Source organism: Camellia sinensis, chromosome 8, assembly GCF_055761805.1.
Source record: "Camellia sinensis isolate YWXY chromosome 8, ASM5576180v1, whole genome shotgun sequence".
Lineage (NCBI taxonomy): Eukaryota > Viridiplantae > Streptophyta > Magnoliopsida > Ericales > Theaceae > Camellia > Camellia sinensis.
The window spans coordinates 162,863,811-162,883,288 of NC_138968.1; the positions used below are offsets into that span (position 1 = coordinate 162,863,811).

At 37.9% G+C, this 19,478-nt stretch overlaps 1 protein-coding gene across 1 annotated transcript; it reads left to right on the forward strand.

Annotated features, from left to right (window-relative positions):
* Positions 1–10,631: 10,631 nt before the first annotated feature.
* On the forward strand, positions 10,632–19,218 carry LOC114313605 (NAD-dependent protein deacetylase SRT1). Its single transcript, XM_028259997.2, has 14 exons — positions 10,632–10,839; positions 12,160–12,189; positions 12,308–12,400; positions 12,529–12,648; positions 12,950–13,050; positions 13,192–13,300; positions 13,820–13,899; positions 14,232–14,310; positions 14,872–14,925; positions 15,489–15,588; positions 16,770–16,852; positions 17,081–17,148; positions 18,104–18,206; positions 18,687–19,218. The coding sequence occupies exons 1-14, from the start codon at positions 10,741–10,743 to the stop codon at positions 18,969–18,971; spliced, it is 1,404 nt and encodes a 467-aa protein (XP_028115798.2). The 5' UTR covers positions 10,632–10,740; the 3' UTR covers positions 18,972–19,218.
* Positions 19,219–19,478: the final 260 nt, after the last annotated feature.

Below are 19,478 nucleotides of genomic sequence, written 5' to 3' on the forward strand. Positions count from 1 at the left end.
TAAATTGTCCACAAATTTCAACAAGTGTTAAGCAATAATTTCGGTTTAACTTGACTTGTAAATTGTCCACAAATTTCAACAAGTGTTAAACAATGATTTCGGCTTAACCTCAACTTGTAAATTGTCCACAAATTTCAACAAGTGGTAAACAATAATTTCGGTTTAACTTGACTTGTAAATTGTCTACAAATTTCAACAAGTGTTAAACAATGATCTCGGATTAACTTCAACTTGTAAATTGTCCACAAATTTCAACAAGTGTTAAGCAATAATTTTGGTTTAACTTGACTTGTAAATTGTCCATAAATTTCAACAAGTGTTAAACAATGATTTCGGCTTAACTTCAACTTGTAAATTGTCCACAAATTTCAACAAGTGTTAAGCAATAATTTCGGTTTAACTTAACTTGTAAATTGTCCACAAATTTCAACAAGTGTTAAACAATGATTTCGGTTTAACTTTAACTTGTAAATCGTCCACAAATTTCAACAAGTGTTAAGCAATAACTTCAGTTTAACTTGACTTGTAAATTGTCCATAAATTTCAACAAGTGTTAAACAATGATCTCGGCTTAACTTCAACTTGTAAATTGTCCACAAATTTCAACAAGTGTTAAGCAATAATTTCGGTTTAACTTGACTTGTAAATTGTCCACAAATTTCAACAAGTGTTAAACGATGATTTCGGCTTAAGTTCAACTTGTAAATTGTCCACAAATTTCAACAAGTGTTAAGCAATAATTTCGGTTTAACTTAACTTGTAAATTGTCCACAAATTTCAACAAATGTTAAACAATGATTTCGGCTTAACTTCAACTTGTAAATTGTCTACAAATTTCAACAAGTGTTAAGCAATAATTTCGGTTTAACTTGACTTGTAAATTGTCCACAAATTTCAACAAGTGTTAAACGATGATTTCGGCTTAAGTTCAACTTGTAAATTGTCCACAAATTTCAACAAGTGTTAAGCAATAATTTCGGTTTAACTTAACTTGTAAATTGTCCACAAATTTCAACAAATGTTAAACAATGATTTCGGCTTAACTTCAACTTGTAAATTGTCCACAAATTTCAACAAGTGTTAAGCAATAATTTTGGTTTAACCTGACTTGTAAATTGTCTACAAATTTCAACAAGTGTTAAACAATAATTTCGGTTTAACCTGACTTGTAAATTGTCCACAAATTTCAACAAGTGTTAAACATATTCTTCTTCTCTCTGCCCCCTAATGTGAATCTAAGTTCCACTTGGGTTCTCATTATGCATGTATTCTAGAGATAATGTCAAGTATCTTGAAAAAAGAACTGAATCTTTATTTATTTACTTCGGCAAATGGCAAAGGAACAAAGAAATTTTAATGATAGTAAAATTTCAAATTACAAGTGTTCCAAGGCCGTGGCAACTCTTTGCCCTCATTATCTTGAAGCCGATATGCCCCATTGCCCAGTACCGAGATGACTCTGTAGGGTCCTTCCCAATTTGGGCCAAGCTTGCCCTTTCTGGGATCCTTCTTATTGCCGACGACTTTCCTTAGGACTAGGTTGCCAACTTGAAATTCTCTTGGATTGACTTTCTTGTTATAAGCTTTTGCAAGTTGCTGCTGGTATGTTGCAAGCTGGATTGCAGCTTTCTCTCTTCTTTCTTCTAAAAGATCCAGATCTCGGGCTAAGAGTACATCATTAGTCCCGTTTTCTACTCCCTGGGTTCTGATTCCTAGGATGCCGATCTCCAGCGGGATGACTGCTTCTGTGCCATAAGCCATGGCGAAGGGAGATTCTCCTGTTTGATCTTCTCGGCGTAGTCCGATATGCCCAGAGTACATTGGGCAATTCGTCTACCCACTTGCCTTTTGCTGCCTGCAGCCTCTTTTTTATTCCATCCAAAATTACTTTGTTGGATGCTTCTGCTTGTCCATTACTTTGTGGAAAGCTTGGGGTTAAAAAGTAGTTCTTGATCTTGAACTTTGCATAGAAGTTCTTGATTAGCTTGCTGTCAAATTGAGTTCCATTGTCTGCAACAATGGCTCTCGAAATTCCAAATCTGGTGATGATGTTTCTCTATATGAAGTTCTTGACATCCACATCTTGGATCTTGGCAAGAGGTTCTGCTTTTATCCATTTTGTGAAGTAATCTGTTGCTACCAGCAAGTACTTTCTTTGTCCAATTGCTTAGGATAATTGGCCAACGAGATCCATGCCCCATTGGACAAATGGCCAAGGACTGGATACAGGGTTCAGGTCAGCAGCTGGCTGGTGTGTCAAGGGTGCAAACCTTTGGCATTGTTCACACTTCTTCACGTAGGTTTCTGCATCTTTTTGCATGTAAGGCCACCAATACCCCTGGGTAATGGCCCTGTGAGCTAGTGATCTGCCCCCAACGTGGCTTCCACAAATTCCTTCGTGGATTTCATACAGAAAATCTTCAACCTGCAAAGGGTGTACGCACCTTAAAAGGGGTCCAGTGAAGGACCTTCTGTAAAGATGTCCTTCTGCTATCAGACTAAATCTTGCCGACTTCAATCTGATCTTGTGTGCCTCCTTGCGGTCATCTGGTAGCTTTCTTTCTTTTAGGAACGCAAAAATTGCGTCCATCTAGCTTGGTCCCATGTCTATGCACATTGCTTCATGCTCTGTGGTTACTGGTTTAATGCTTGGGCCCGACAGGTAGTCAATCATTATTGTCCTTGCTTTTCCAGGTTGTACTGCACTAGTTAGGTTAGCCAACGCATCGACGTGGCTGTTGTCATCTCAGCTTACCTGAAATAGTCGGCAGTTCTGAAATAAGGTTGACAATCTGATGACTTCTTTTGCGTAGGCCGACATTCGTTCATCTCGGGCTGCAAACTCACCTGTTGTCTGGCTAACTATTAGTTGTGAATCACAAAAAACTATTACCCCATCTGCTTGCACTGTTGCGGCCAACTTCAGTCCTGCAATGAGTGTTTCATACTCTACTTCATTATTTGAGGCCTTGAACCCCAAATGAATTGATTGTTCTAGTACCTGCCCATCTGGGGATATCAATACTACTCTTGCCCCTGCTCCTTATCGGTTTGAACTCCCATCGACAAACAGTCGAAATGAGTCACCGATGTAAATGCTGCAGAGTCTGAGTTTGTCCTCTTTCTTTTGTTCTTTTGTCTTTGGCTGTGCTTCTCCTTGCTTGGTTGGACATCGTTCATCCTGGCTCAACGGAGCCCGATGTTCGATGAATTTTGGTGTGAACTCGGCCACAAAGTCGGCCAGAACCTGGCCTTTGATTGCTGTCCTTGGTCTGTACTCCAGGTCATACTAGCCTAGGGTGACTGCCCATCTGGCTATTCTTCCTGTCAGGTCTCCTTGTTGCAGTAAGGACTTCAAAGGGTGTTCTGTTAGTACCATAATTTTATGGGCCTGGAAGTAATGGTTCAACTTCTTTGAAGCCATTACTAAAACTAGTGCCAATTTTTCTAAGGGTAGATACCTTGTTTCTGCATCAGCTAGGGTTTTGCTTACATAGTAAACAGCCCTTTGCTCCCCTTTTTCTTCTCGGATTAGTACTGCACTTATTGCATGTTATGAAACGGCTAAGTACAGAAACAGCTCCTCCCCTGGTTCTGGATTTGAAAGAACTAGAGCTGTGGTCAAGTACCTCTTCAGGTTGGCCAAAGCAGCTTCGCATTCTTCTGTCCACAAGAAGTCTGTGGCTTTCTTCACCAAGTTGAAGAAAGGTCTGCATTTATCTGAGCTTCTGCTGATAAATCTGTTTAGGGCTGCGGCCCTTCCAGTTAGCATCTGCACTTGCTTTGCCGACGTCGGGCTCTTCAACTCCAGGATGGCCTTGATTTGATCTGGGCTGGCCTCGATGCCCCTTCTAGTCACCAGATATCCTAAAAACTTACCAGATCCAACTCCAAATGCACACTTCGATGCATTGAGTCGGAGCTGATATGTTTTAAGGATTTCAAAGACTGTTTTTAGATCGGCAAGATGACCCTCAGGCTCCTTGATCTTAACGACCATGTCGTTGATGTAGACTTCTACTGTTCGGCCAATCAGGTGCTTGAACATTTTGGTTACCAACCTTTGGTAAGTTGCTCCTGCATTTTTCAACCCGAAAGGCATTACTCTGTAACAGTACAGGCCTTTTGGGGTGATGAACGTTGTCTTTTCTTCGTCTGGGGGGTACATGGCTATCTGGTGGTACCCCCTATAAGCATCCAGGAAGCTCATCCTTCTATGTCCAGATATGGCGTCCACCAGCTGGTCGATCTTGGGTAGAGAAAAGCTGTCTTTGGGACAGGCTTTGTTGAGGCTGGTGAAGTCTACGCAGACCCTCCATTTATCGTTCTTCTTCTTTACCACTACTGTATTGGATAGCCATGTTGGGTGGTGTACTTCTCTAATGGCCCTAGCCTCCAGAAGTCTATCTACTTCTTCTTCTACCGCTTTGACGTGCATCAACGTCGGTCTTCTGGCTCGTTGAATTACAGGTTTGGCCGACCTGTCAACATTTAGTTTGTGGCACGTGACCTCGGGGTCAATGCCAGGTATTTCGTAAGGTGTCCAAGAGAACACCTCAATATTTGCTCTAAAAAAAGTTTCCAACTCTTGTTCCTTTTCTTCGGCTAAGCCCGAGTCGAGAAGAAAGAAGCGTTCTTCATCCCCATCCTGGACGAGGATTTTCTTTAGTGCCTCTTCGCTTTTCTCGGCTGGCTCTTTGCCGACGTCTTCTAGGACTTCCACGTCCTCATTTTCAATTTCTACTTTCTCTGGCTCTCGCACACTGTAGGTAGATTTCATTACTGCCATGGAGCAATTCTTCGCTTGCAGCTGATCGCTTCTGACTTCCTTTATCCCATGCTCTATTGGGAATCGCAATAGTTGATGCAATGTTGAGGGAACTGCCCCCATTGCATGCAACCATGGCCTCCCTAAGATGATGTTGTAAGGGGAGGTGTGTCCATGATGGTGAATTCTGTCTTGATCTTCCTGGTGCCAGCCTGCACCTCCAAGCTTACTACTCTCAGAGGCCATGTCGGCGTTCCATTGAACCCAACCATTGGGCCATTGGACTGTTCCATATCATTTAGGTGAAAGCGGAGCTCTTTGTAACATTGGACGTACATGATGTCACAAGAGCTGCCTTGATCAATCAGGATGCGTTTCACTTGGCACTCCCCAACCTGGAGGGATACTTCCAAGGCATCATTATGTGGATGCTGAACCATTTCTAGGTCGGTTTCAGTAAAGGTTATCATTGGTCTTTGGCATTCTTCTGCCCGATGTTTTTTCTCCCCGACTTAGTAGACATGTTGCAGGTGCTTCACTTTTTGGGTCTCTCCTCGGATTTCGTTTTCGTTGACCTTCGAATGGATTACGTTGATTATCCGAGGTCCTCCTGCCTGCGGCTGTTGTGCTGGGGGAGGTGGAGCTGCTGGTGCCTGAGGCAATCTTGTCCGTTCTTCCCTTGTCCTGGTCTCATCGACAAGGTCTCTCAGATGCCCTTGTATCACCAGATCTTTCAAATATGTTTTTAGGGCTCTACAACCCTGAGTTGTATGTCCATCTTCATTATGGTAGGCACAATGCCTACCAATGTTTCTTCCCATGAACTCTCCTAGAGTCCTTTCTGGCGTTCTGAAATAGGGCTGGTTCCAAATTTGATCCAGGACTTTGGGAATTGGGATTCGAAACACAGTTGTTACTGCTTGTGTGGCCCTCAGTTCTGCCTCTTGCCTGCTCGTTCCATTGTTACCTTGGCCTCGCTTTGGCGAGCCGTTTATTTTCTCTTATTTTATTTCCCTGGTTCCCGACGTGTCTTCTTCGGCTCTGGTGTACTTCTCGATTCTCGCCATGAGCTCCTCTATACTTTTTGGCAATGTCTTTGCCAAAGACTTTCGTAGTGGACAGTTGTCTTTCAAGCCGTTCTTAAAAGATACGACTGTCACCTCTTGATTACATTCGGGTATTCGATTGAACACCTTATAATATCTTTTTGCATAGGCCCTAAGGCCTTCATCCTTGCTGATCTTCAGAGCCATTAATGCGTCCACCCTCAATGGCTGCAGCTTGTTTGTCACAAACCTGGCCACAAACATCTCGACCAGGCCTTCCCAAGTCTTCACGCTTCCCTTCGGTAGTTTGTGGAACCAATCTGATGCAATATTCCTAAAGGATGAGGGGAACACTTTACAGAGCAACGGCTCGTTCCCACTATACAATGCCATTGAGTTCAAATAGAGTCCAACGTGGAAGTTGGGGTCTGACTTACCATCGTATATTTGAAACCTTGGCATACTGAACCACTTTGGTGCCTCAAATTTGTCTAATTCCACCGAGAATGGTGTCTTCGGCTTAGCTGGGGAGGTTACCTCGGCGTAGGCATTCTGTTGCTTCCTTTTGAGATAATCTCTTAAGTCTTTTTTGCTCCGCCCAGGAGCTCGGCTATCTTTCGACTTCAGTCTTTTTCGTACACTACTCTCGGCCTCGTGGTGAGCCCTTTTCGATCATTCTCCATGAGTTGTGTCGAAGCACAGTGCCTGCCCCTGAACATGCCGATGTCCTTTGGGGTCTGCCTCCTTTGTGCGATGCATCCTCCGTGATCCTTCTCTTCTTGATTCTTTTCGTCCATCCTCCCTAGAAGGTCGGTGAGAGTATCTTTCGTCTCCGTTGTGCTGAGGGGCTACGGGGATTGTTTTCTGTCCTCCCTTCTGGGTATTGGCCGCTGGAATCGGCGTGTCGTGCAGTGGGTATGATGGCTGCATGACGTTATTTTGCATCATGAAATTGACGATCGAATGCAGGTTTGCCAATTTGTTTGCTATCTCTTTTACCTCTTCGTCCCTCCGTAGGCACCTATCCTTCCAAACCTGGAGGTCGTCTTCGTTGTAGTACCTGCTTTGATCAGGTTTCTTTGGTGCGTCGCTAGTTTGGTCGACGTCTTTCGCTCCATGATTTTGTTCATGAGTTTCTGCATTCGACCTTTCTCTTTCGCCATCAAGGTCAATAGGTCTCCCACTCCCAGTAGGAGTGTCGTCCCCAACCTTTTCCTTCTGTCCGTTACTGGCCATCTATTCTACTTTCGTTCCCACAGACGGCGCCAAATTGTGTGGGTGATTTTCTGATCACACTGCCTGACTTAGTATTTAGCTAGAGAACACTGGCAGAATAGATGACACCTGGCTAACTTGCAACAGAAAGAGAAGATTCCGGCGGTGGTTTCGACCACCCGGGGCCACTCCGACGATCAAGTCAGTAAATCTCTCAAAGATAATCAATAATGCAAAACTCAATGCTCAAAGCATAAAATTGCGTACCTTAGACCCACGGGGGTGCCTCTCTTTTATAGTGACCTCAATCCTAATCCCAATAGAAACCTGACTTCTATGGATTCCTGTTTAGTACTTACTTTGGACCCCTTCAGAGATAAAGATAAACTTCCTAAGAGCTTTATCCTTATCTTGGCTAAGTCTCCTCTTCATTCTAGGATTCTTGTCTCTTATCTCTTATCCGTTTATCTCGGATTCCGATATCTTCGGAGATAACCTTGGCTTGACCGAGATCACCTCGGCGTCATGACCCTGACACGTGGCACCTTGGCTGACACGTCGGCGTCACTTTGCCACGTGCTGGTACTCAAAAATATATCCCCACACTAATCATATAAATGATTGATAGAGTAGAAGGAGGAACAAATGGATTGATGAAGAGGTGAGTAGAGTAGGTGTTTTAAGTTCCATGCTTAGCTGCTTATTGTACAATGCATGTTTCTAATCATATGCATGTTTGTTTGTTTTGTTTCATCTTTTTCATCTGAAATTCTGGTTCGAATGCCACATTGCAAGTAATGTGGCGCAATGTGGCAGTCCAAACAAGAGCCGTGAGGTTTGACTTTATTTGCATGAATTATATCCCCCACTTATAGACAAAAACTAGGATTGAGCCAAAAAATTAAAAAAAAAAAACTACAATATAAATTGACGTGTATAAGCCCATAAAGGCCATGAATCATTATGAACAACCCAAGCCCATCACTTGGTGACCAATACATAACCCAGCTGGTGAGGTCCAGGACAGTTGGAATCCAACATGGCATAAAGAGCCAATGACATTCAGACACATGGCAGGTGAAGGACGAGCCATATCAGCAGACAAAGATTTGCAAAGTTATTGCCACTGCACATCACCATTAATGCAGCCCATCACAGCATTTATTACGACAACACCTTTCCGTCGGAACAGGACCCCCTTACCCTGAACAAGGTAAGCTACAACATAGACTTTCGGCGAGGAGGTCGGGTCGGAAGGGACAGCAAAATGATTACCAAAGGATATAAGCAAACGTTAAAGATAAGAAGAAGGTTAAGTTTTTCTATCTCTAATTTCTCTCTCTACACTTTACTTCTCTCCCTAACTTACTCGTCGGAGGGTTTACTGGGGAACTACCCAGTTCCTCGTTGAACTTGTTTGCAAGTTATCCGGCGGGCTTGATCATTTGGACGTGGCCTTGAGGAGCTTGGACCAGTTCGATCCATTCACTGGAACAAACTGTAACAACATAAATAGTTCACGGATTTTAAATCACGTTTTTGGTTTGGAATCAAATCAAATTAAACGAATTTTACATGTACGCATATATAAATATAACTTATTGAACAGATTTTACATATGCACATATATAACTTATTTATCATATATTTGAAGTATGCTATTAGAATTTTAATAATATATATCTCAAATTTCGTAAGTCTCACAATGGTTACTTGACAGTACTCTTGTTTATGAGCAAGACACATTAATTGTTTGATTGATGATGATTATTTTTTTTTAATGATGTATTTTGGTTAGAGTAATACTAGAGACTCCAAATATTCTATTAAAAGTTTTACTAAATGTCTCACATGGGTGTGGGACCCACACAATGTGGGTCCCATGTGAGTCCCACACCCACATTTGGTAAAACTTTTAGTAGAATTTTTAGGACTTTTAGCATTTTTGTTTTGGTTATTTTGATGTATTAAATGATATTTCATGGACAGATTCTGAGAGATGACAAGTTATTAGAAATCTGATTTCAAATCAAACTGGACCAAGCATCAATGATTTGGTGTGGTTTGATTTTATGATCGATTTTATTTGATTCCAAAAATTTTAGGATTTAATTCTTAATTTTATCCAAAATTAAGCAAAACCCAATTGTGGGCTCATTTAAGAACTTGATTATTTTAGTTGATTTTTTTGACTATTTTAATTTGATTAAAAAAAAATTGTGTTTGGAATGATAATTGATTTTTTTTTTTAATTTTATAGTTGATTTGATATCTGTAAGAGAAAAAATAAAATAATTATAATTTAAATGTAACATTTTATCTTATTAATTATTTTAATTTATTTTATCTTTATTAACTATTTTAATCCAAAAAATCTCTCTAATCCACTTCTCAAACTAAGCCTGTGATCACCCATAATAAAAACACAAATTGGTAGCTGCACACAAGGGGATAAAAAGGCCTATTTTAAGAGGTGGATTAAAAGTCATTTTCTAACTTTTAATTCATTTTAGATTTTATTATCTCACATTTTTTACATATTTTTCCAAAAAAAAGCTAAAAAAAAATTAAAAAAATTAATTTTTAATTATCTTCTCAAAATACCCAAAATGGTCACAAGTGGTAAGTGAGCAACAGTTCAAACGGAAGAACTTTGAAGCAAATTGTACAATATCTCATCATTTTACTCGATTAAACGGTATCCAACATTTATATCCAACGCTAATAAATAAATAAATATAATTATATTAAATTTATAGAATTCAGTATATATTTTTTTCTAGCTGCTATAGAGAATGAGGATAATATATATATATATATATATATATGTGTGTGTGTGTGTCCATTTAAAAAGTGTACTTATACATTTATAATTATGTCATTTTTTTTTTAATTATGACAATATTTTTTTTAGTTACGACATTATTTTAGTTATTACTTGTGAGTTCTTTAGTTATGCCTCATGTTATATTTAGTTATGACTTAAAAAATTAAAATTATATCATTTTTCTTTTTAATTATAAGGTGCATATAGTGCACATCCTTTAAAACGTATGCACCATAGTATTTCACTATATATATATATATATATTATTTTTTTTAATCCTCAAGAGGATAAACCGTTTGGTATTGACTTTTTTAGTTAAGTTTTTAATTTTTTTTTTTTTTGGGTATTGGTATCATTATATTCCTTCATACTTTATTTTGTGAGAGTTACTCTTGGTCTATGATAATGATAAAAACTATTCATCTTTTTAATTTTGTAGTAAAAATTACCTGTGCAAAAATCTAACTTAATAAATGAATAAATAACATTTCATTTATGAAATAAACAGTTTAAATTTAAACTAATAATTATTGTTCATAAAAAAATACAAAATTTTCATATATTTAATGGTATTTAATTAAATTAATTTTTTTACCTAACTCATTTCCATCTACAGTTAAGCTTACAAAATAAACCATTTAAAATGGGACTTGCAAAATAATGAAGGGTATGGAAAAGAGAGAAATTTTCAGCATGCCACCAAAAAGACATTGGGGGTATTTTAGTCATTTCGTTAAAACTCAAATGTCTTTCCTTTTTAAGCCCTGCCCCATGTTTGTTTCTGGCTCTTTATACACAAAGGTGTTTGCTCTCCCTTTCTTCTCTCTGTCTGTTTCGCTCTCCAGAGTTGATCAGTGAATTGTTTGAAGAGAATTAAAACATACATGTCTCTGGGTTATGCAGAGAAGCTCTCTTACAGAGAAGATGTGGGCACTGTTGGAATGTCCGAGATTTTCGACTCACCCCACGTTTTGCATCAAAACGTGGGTTTCTTTCTTTCCTCATTCTCTGTTTCCCTTCAATAAATCTTTTTTCTTTTCCGTTTTTTATTTTTTTTGTTTTTGTGCACTTGTCGCTTTAGCTTTCACATACAACAACCATGCATACCCTTTTGTGTAAATGTGAAAACCCATATAGATTACTTGAAATTTGTGCTCAAATTTGGTATAAATATGGGGTTTTTATTGTTGTTTAGGACTTTAATTGTTGGGCTAAAAGATGGGTTATGTGTGATTTTTATTTTTTTCGGATTACGGGTATGTACATGAGCCTCATTGTCAAAAGGGTTAATTGGTTATAGCTTTTGTGAAACACGAAAAGTTTATTTGCAATGGTGTTGCAATTTTGAGCCTGATTGTGGTTGGTGAGTATTGTGGTATTTTAATGGGTTACATAGGGTTTTACAAATATATATGTGTTCTTTTTGTGCTTAAGCATGTATCAAGATAGCAATCTAGGTAGAGGCAAAGAATTTTAGTGGAGGAGATATATGAATATTGGTGAGATAGGTTAAGGGTTTTTGTTTCTTATTAATTTTTTATTTTTTTTGAAGCAAATTTCTTACAACACTGGCTCCAATTTCCAGTAGATGTATTGCAGGGTGAAGGGTACAAAGTGTATATATTATACTGAGAAATTCTGAAAATTCATTGATTATTGAGAATGGAGACGGGAGAAATCTGGATCAATTTTCCTGATTCAGAGATTTGGCATTTTTTTTAAAAATATTTTTTTAGAATTTGGAGACCCTGCATGGATTAACTGTTGCATATGAAGCTTCTGGAAAAGTGTTAGCCATGGTTGAGATTAGTGGGCGCATTTTACTTTTTAGGGTTATTGTTGTCTACTTTGTTGCTGTTCCTTGGATCACCCTTAGGCCTTGGCATTGCAGAATGTCGTTCTATTTTTTGAGTGAATGCCATTATTTGCTTGACAACTTTCTAGTTTATAAAGTGAGTAGTTAACTTGAGGCTGTGGATTCAAACACTAGGGTAGCCAGTTAGTGCAAGTAATGCCAAAGGTTAGTTTGTACTCAATCTACCCCTCCCAAACCCCCATCTATAGGGTACCAAACTGAGCATTCTTTTTTTAGTTTATAATGTGAAAAATTGTTTATACTTCCGAAATAACTTCCAAAGTATCAATCTAGAGTCATATGCTTATTGGATGAAAACCCCTCAAGACTGAACGACACTGAGAATTATTCTATCACTAGTCACCTTTCTTTAATATTTTCATTGAAATGAGGTTCTGTGATTTTGTCTCAGCTCTCTGATATCATTTGTTTTACTGTTGAATGGCAGATTAAAAAGCTTGCGCTGATGATACAGAAGGTTAAGGACTTCTAAAATCTAAAACTAATTAATCACATTGTCTCTTACATCTTCAAAAACATCTCTTCTAGATTAATTATTATTTAACGGTTTTGAATTTCTTCTTCTGTACTTGCAGAGTAAGCACCTAGTAGTATTTACAGGTGCAGGAATATCAACATCTTGTGGGATACCTGATTTCCGAGGTCCTAAAGGAGTGTGGACACTTCAGGTGAAATCATGATTTCTATTATGGTTCTGTAATTTTTTGATCTGGAGAAGCCAATCTACAACCCTTGTCCTTGTCTTCTCTTCATCTCATTCTAGTGGTTAGTTTGATCTGGTTATGTTGACTTGTAGCGTGAAGGAAAAGGCGTGCCTGAAGCATCCTTGCCTTTTCATCGGGCAATGCCAAGTATGACACATATGGCTTTGGTTGAACTTGAGAAGGCTGGCTTTTTGAAGTTCGTTATTAGCCAGGCTAGTTTATGACTTTATGCTGTTGCTTGTCAAGAAAAGATTGTACTGTTCTTTCGTTGTCTCATACGTTTTGTACTTTAAGACTACCTGAGATTGAGGATGGTTGATGAGATCTCTTTTTACCTCCTCTTTTTTTTATTTTTTATTTTTTATTTGAGTATTTTATATTTCATTTCCTCTTTGCTATTTCCTATTAAGCCTTATGTTCATGCAGATGGGCTTTTATATGTGGATTGCTAAGTTTATCACTCTATCTGCTAGACTTTCTATGATTAATTGTTCAATACTTTGTATCTTCTAGAATGTGGATAGCCTACATCTCCGATCTGGAATACCAAGAGAGAAACTAGCAGAATTGCATGGGAACTCCTTCAGGGAAATTTGCTCCAAATGCGGAGTGGAGTAAGTGTAAAATTTTGAATGGTTTCTGTTGCTCATAATCTGTTTTAAGTCAAAGTTAGCAATTTTATCATCTGATATAGAAGGTTAGAATTATCACTTTTTCAGTTCATGGTTTTTAATTCAATTACTTGATGTTTGAAGGTATTTGCGGGATTTTGAGGTGGAGACGATTGGGTTGAAGAAGACATCAAGGAGCTGTTCTGATGTGAAGTGCGGGGCAAAACTTAAGGATACTGTTCTTGATTGGGAGGTAACTATGACTCTCATTTTTATTTGTTGCATTATATTGAAGGGGAGCGGCACATGCACTTATTTCCTCAGCTATTTGTAATTGAAGAGAATTCATTCGCAACTTACTCAAAGATCTATGCAGATGACAAAGGCGGCATACATAAATACTTATACAATTTGTAGGCTAGAAAGCCAAAATAGAACTCTTGTTGCAATGTCAAACTGTGGAGTACATTTTAGTGGTGTTAAAACCTTAAATTGTTGAATCTGATATCTAAGGACTTGTTTGGAGTCAATTTGTCTCTTGTTACTTTGAACTTTGTTTTTGTTTTCTGAATTTTTGGAAACAGAACAGGAAACATGTGTGCAGTAGGATTCTTCTTTACAGAGTTGTCACCATATTCATATAACAAAATGATTTATTTTTTATTATTTATTTATTTTCCAGAATAGATTGCTTCCAATGCAATCAAAAGCATGGAAAACCTTTTCGTGAAGTTCTCAATGTTGATGAATGTGGTTAACCTTTTTCTTGTAGGATGTTTTGCCCCCGACAGAGATGAATGCAGCTGAGAAACATTGTCGAATGGCTGATATAGTATTGTGTTTGGGGACAAGGTAGATCTTTAGGATCATACATCTTATTGTGCATGTTATTTCTTACTTATGGTTATTTATTAGTTTAGGATAGTCATAGGTTATTTCTAACCAAAAAAATTTAAGTACAGTCCTTCATTATTTTTTATGGAACTTGAAATTCCTTCTTCAGTGTACTTTCTATACTATGGTGTCCTGCGCAATTTCATTTGCTTTTTGTAGTTCATGTTGTAGTCCATTAGTTGCGACCTTTTTGTTTATTAGATTATATGACTTTAGTTTCTGCTTCACATCATCCGTCTTGTTCATTTTTGTATTTTTTGAACAACTGTGTGTTTAGCTATGCTGTGCAGTTTGCAGATCACTCCAGCTTGCAACCTCCCTTTAAAATCTCTCCGTGGTGGGGGAAAGATTGTGATTGTTAATCTTCAGGTTTTTGCTTTTTTCTTCTGGTTTCTATTTCTTACTTTGAAAGTTATCGTTAAATTATGTATTCCTATCCAGAGGAGAAAAGTTTTGACCAACTGCAAAGTAGTTATTGCCTTTAGTTCATATTACAAATGAGACAAAGGATGTTGCTCATCAAAGGATTACCAAAGTTGTAACCTTGACCTGCTTGTTTTAACCAATTAGGGATTGGAACTGGAAGTGCAAAATTGTCATTCTTCTTCTTTTTATATTTTTATTTCAATGAATGTCTCTTTTATATTTCTAACAAAGAATCATATGAATTCTCATGCGGTGTTCTCTTTGCTTGTGAAACGTGGGAAAGTATCTTTGAATGCAAATTCTTATATAACACACATGGAGCCTGGCACTAATTTTTATTTTTTATTTTATATATTTAAGGGCATAATAATGTAGAGGATACAATTGTGTGTTACTTCTCCCTTCTCTGCCAGTGCAATGTCTTCATCACATTCACTTTTTGTCTGTATGGTCGTCTATGGTTATCTTGGTAGCTGTTTATAATTAGTGTTATGGCTTTTGCAGCAAACTCCAAAAGACAAGAAAGCAAGTTTGGTGATTCGTGGGCTTGTTGACAAGGTACAATCATTTAATTTTCAAAAACTGAAAGCCTAACCTCGGGTGACTTTGATTGCACTGAAGTAGACAAGTCGTTAATACTAGCACATGGCATGCGTATTGAAAGTTTGCAGTCGCATAAGGAAAATGATATACAAATCCACTTTTTAGACCTATTTTCTAGACCCAGTGACGTGTAAGTGATATGATTGGTTGATGATTAGAGAAGATATGAGAGAGACTGTTGCCTTTAATATCTTAATTGATTGCCATATCACTAGGCTTGAAAATTGGGTCTAATTTTTGGTCTTGAATAGCAATGCTCTTTGCATAATCTAGATTTCCTGTCAATTCTATTTACAATATTGCAACAATCCTCCATTGTACACTGCTTTCAGGTGTTTAAGATATTAAGTGGCTTCTACAAGGAATGATGAATAATTTCAATTATTTAATTATTCTTAAGCACTTTTATTTGTTTAAGAAATTACAAGTGAACCAGATTTCTTATCAACATGCAAAGCGCACATGTTCGGATTTACTTGGCCCTGTGTGCAAAGAGTTATTGACGTGAGCTAGAGCAGGTAATTGCAGGGGTGATGCACTATCTTAATCTACGGATTCCTCCATATGTTCGAGTTGATCTCTTCCAGATCATTTTTACTGAGTTCCAAGCCTTTTCAGGTATCTCTTTGCCCATATTGTGTTTCTTATCATTGGCATTTGTCCGTATAAATTATGTTTATTACAACACTTTAACTTCGTAAAACACCCTATCTTGGTTAATTTTGTATACAAGAGAAACCTTCATGTTTGTCGCAAAAATCTACTCCCTATGAAGTCACCCTATCTAGCTTAATAACTTTATTGCTAGTTCATTTTCCTAGCATTGGTAGCAAAGGGACTGGAAAAGGTCCGGGGGGACTTTCTATTTGTTGGGCTGGCAGTTTGAGCTTATTTTCTGTTTGGTGGATTAGGACAGGGGGATTGAGTCTAGGAGCTCAAATGGGGTAAACCTTTGGACAGGATGTTCTCAACACATTTGTTGTTGGAATGGTTTTTGATGTGGAGATTTGGCTTTGCAGAAGTTCAGTTTTCAAAAATAACAGGTTATTTTTGGTGTTTGGAAGACGAGGGAGGTGGTCTCATTGTGCATGGTGTGTGTGTGGGTGTACTTGGAACTTGGGAGGGAGGGGAGCAGGGTGTGAGAGTGTGACACCCCCTATTAAGTTGAAGCACTTGTTTTTTAGCACTTTGATGACTCTTGAGTAGTCTTCTCTTGCCCCCATCTCTTTCAGATTCTTTTGTAGAATTGGTAGGTGGTTAATGGTGATGTGAATTGATAGTTGGGCTTCCTTGTATACATTGCAAGCTTATGGGTTGCATTTTTTTTTTTTTTTTTTGGTGGGGGGGGGGGGGGGGGGGGGATGACTCTTGAGTAGTCTTCTCTTGCCCCCATCTCTTTCAGATTCGTTTGTAGAATTGGTAGGTGGTTAATGGTGATGTGAATCGATAGTTGGGCTTCCTTGTATACATTGCAAGCTTATGGGTTGCGTTTTTTTTTTTTTGTGGGGGGGGGGGGGGGGGGTCTCTTCACCTTTTGAAAGACAGAAGATATGTTTGTGTGCATGAGCATGCGTGTAATGCTGTTTTATGCAAACCACTTTGCCAGTGGGTCATTTCTTGCGTTTTAAGTAGAAATGTCAGCAGTTTTAGTTGAAAACATGATTCATCCCAGTAAATCCTGCACGCCTCTGTTTTCACTTTTAATTGACTCATCATTCAAGTTTGACCACAAGGGTGCCTCAGGTTACATACACTAATCCTATTTGAAGTACTGTACTGTCATTTTGTTTGCAATGCAGAGAGAAAATATGCAAAATGGTCCCTCAAAGTGACGAGTGTACATGGAGAAAGAGCTCCATTGCCATTCATTATATCAGTTGAGGTATAGTCTTTCAGTCTTTCTTCCAAATGCTTAGTTTCATTGGCTTTTATTGTCCTCTGTTGTCATTGCTGGAATGGTTTTCTTCATAAATATCTCCTCTGCGTGATCCGAAATTTAATTTATTTCTCAATGTAACTATTTCAGTATCTATTTTATGTCTTGTTTCTCAGCAGAGTCCCTTCTATTAATCTTGAAGTTTGTCTGTATTGTGAATTCAATATATATCAGGTTTCTTTCCCAGAGAGACCAGAATTAAAAACATCTGTGCTACATCAGCAACCGTTTCTGCTGAAAAGGTATGTTCATTTGTTTAAGTACTGTAATTGCTGGAAAGAATTTTACGGATTATTATCGTGCTAAAGCTTTGCAAGCTGGAAATAATTTTTTTTTATTTTTTAAAAACAAATTCAGTACTGTTCATACACGTTAAGTTCTGAAGGCTTGGACTCACTAATGTTTAGCTACTACTATCATTATGCACCCATGATGTACATGCGTGCTTAAGCTATAAGTCCTACATCTAGGTGTAAGGTCCAAAATAACATTATGGATTTGTTATCTATCACATTTTTCAGTGATGTGTAGCCTCTTGTTTGGCTGTGAAAGGAGTGCAAGCTTTGATAATCATGTAAACTAAGAAACATGGACACTTCTAAGAAAGTGGTGTGTCCGCGTCTCATTCGTGTCCAAGACATGTCAGATATCGGCACTCATCGGACACTTCCAACACGTGTTGGACACACGTCTAGCATGTCTTATTATATTCAAATTTTTTTCAGACTTGGACACGCTTCCAATACTTGGAAGGCACGCGTGTCCATTGCTTAGACATACATAAAACATTAAAAGTTTGAAAAAGTTAACATAGGATCTAATGGTAAAATATAAACTATATAAATTTATACTTTTTAATCCATCGTTCTTTAAACTTTAGAAATTTGTGTTATTTATATATTTTTGTTAAATTTGAATGGCATATTCATATTTATATATGACAAATCATATATTTTACAAGGGTCCCCCACACGTCATGTCTTGCATTTTTTGCACATGTTGTGTCCCTTGCTGTGTTAGTGTCATATGGTGTGTCCATGTCCATTCTTCTTAGCGTGCAAATCTTGTAGGGCACGTAAATGGGATTTTTGGAAGGAATCTATTGATTTTGAATTGCAAGAGCCCATTGTACTGACCTGTATGTATAATTTACCATGCTTCTGATTTCTGTTTTTATCGTGTTTATTGATACACCAGGGAAACGCTTAAAACAAGGCCATTGAAAGTTGTCCTGAAGCTTAATTTCAGTGATGGTTGTGGCTGTCAGTGTATCAGTATTGAGTGCCCAGTTAATTTTCAAGTGAGAGCCTGAAGCCTTCTGTATTTCTCAATGTTTTCGTTCTTTCTGTCTTAACTGCAAGTCAATGCCAAATAACAAGGATTTAACAATTTTGACAAGAGTGCAAAATTTAACCTCCAAATGCTCTATCTTATCCTGCTTTACTTCACATATGATAAACCAATCGGATTAACAATCATAATCTTGAATTTTCTCAAATGATTTCAACAATTAAATTTCCTGTGTCATCATGAATCACGATACATATGATCTTTTGAATTAATAAATATCCCAAGTGACACCAGCAACATTGCGGCTTAACTCATTAGGATTTGCATTGCTCCAGTTATCATTTCATTCTTGCAAAATAAATCCTTTTCTAGCCTTTTCATATCTGGCATCGATTTTCAATTACTATTTGTTGAAGGGCCAGAAGAACTGAAAATCTAGGAAGAAAGAAACGGATTATAATTCACTAGTTGCCTTGTTTATGCTTTGCAGGCACAGTTGGACAGTTTAAACCACGACAAGAATGTCGTGATTCAGAAGCTTAAGGACGCGGCAATTCAAGATCAATGCTGCGGGCAGGTTTCAGTAGTGGAGAGAAAAATTTGCTCATACCCAAAAAAGGAAACTACTGTACATGCCATAGCTACAAGCCTTATTGGGTATGGTGGTTCTTTACCAAGCTCTCAGTTACCTCTTGAAAGTAAATACAATTTGGCAAAAAGGCACCAGGATATGAATGCCACTGAGGTACCCATGAAGAAACTGAAAGCTCATTGACATGATTTTAGCTCCTAGGGATGACTTAGATTTTTGGGATGATATTACTTGTCGCGACTCAAGGATGACTGAGAAAGTGTGAAGGTGAAATGTGCATGGATCATAGAGTCATGGTGAATTTTGGGTGCTAACATTGTCATCCTGGACTGTGAATATGAAGCGGGAAGGAACACAGTTGTTACCCTTTTTCTTGTAAATTTTGTAGATTGTTTGGTTAATCTGTTTAATGGAGAAAGGGTTTCTTTCAGCTATAGTGTTGGTTGGTTATCTTCTTTAGTAGAAAAAAGGATTATTTTAGCTGAAGTTCTGATCTTTTTTTTTTTTTTTTTGAAAATATCGATTTTTTATATCACTTCTAGGTTGCTTTTTGCATTTTTGAAAATTATCTGTAGGAAATTTTTTTGAAAATGATATGAACGAAGAGTGTTTCAACCTTGAAATCAACTAGTGACAAGAGGTTAGTGATGCATAGCATATCTGTACTTACTGATATACATAAACTTGCTG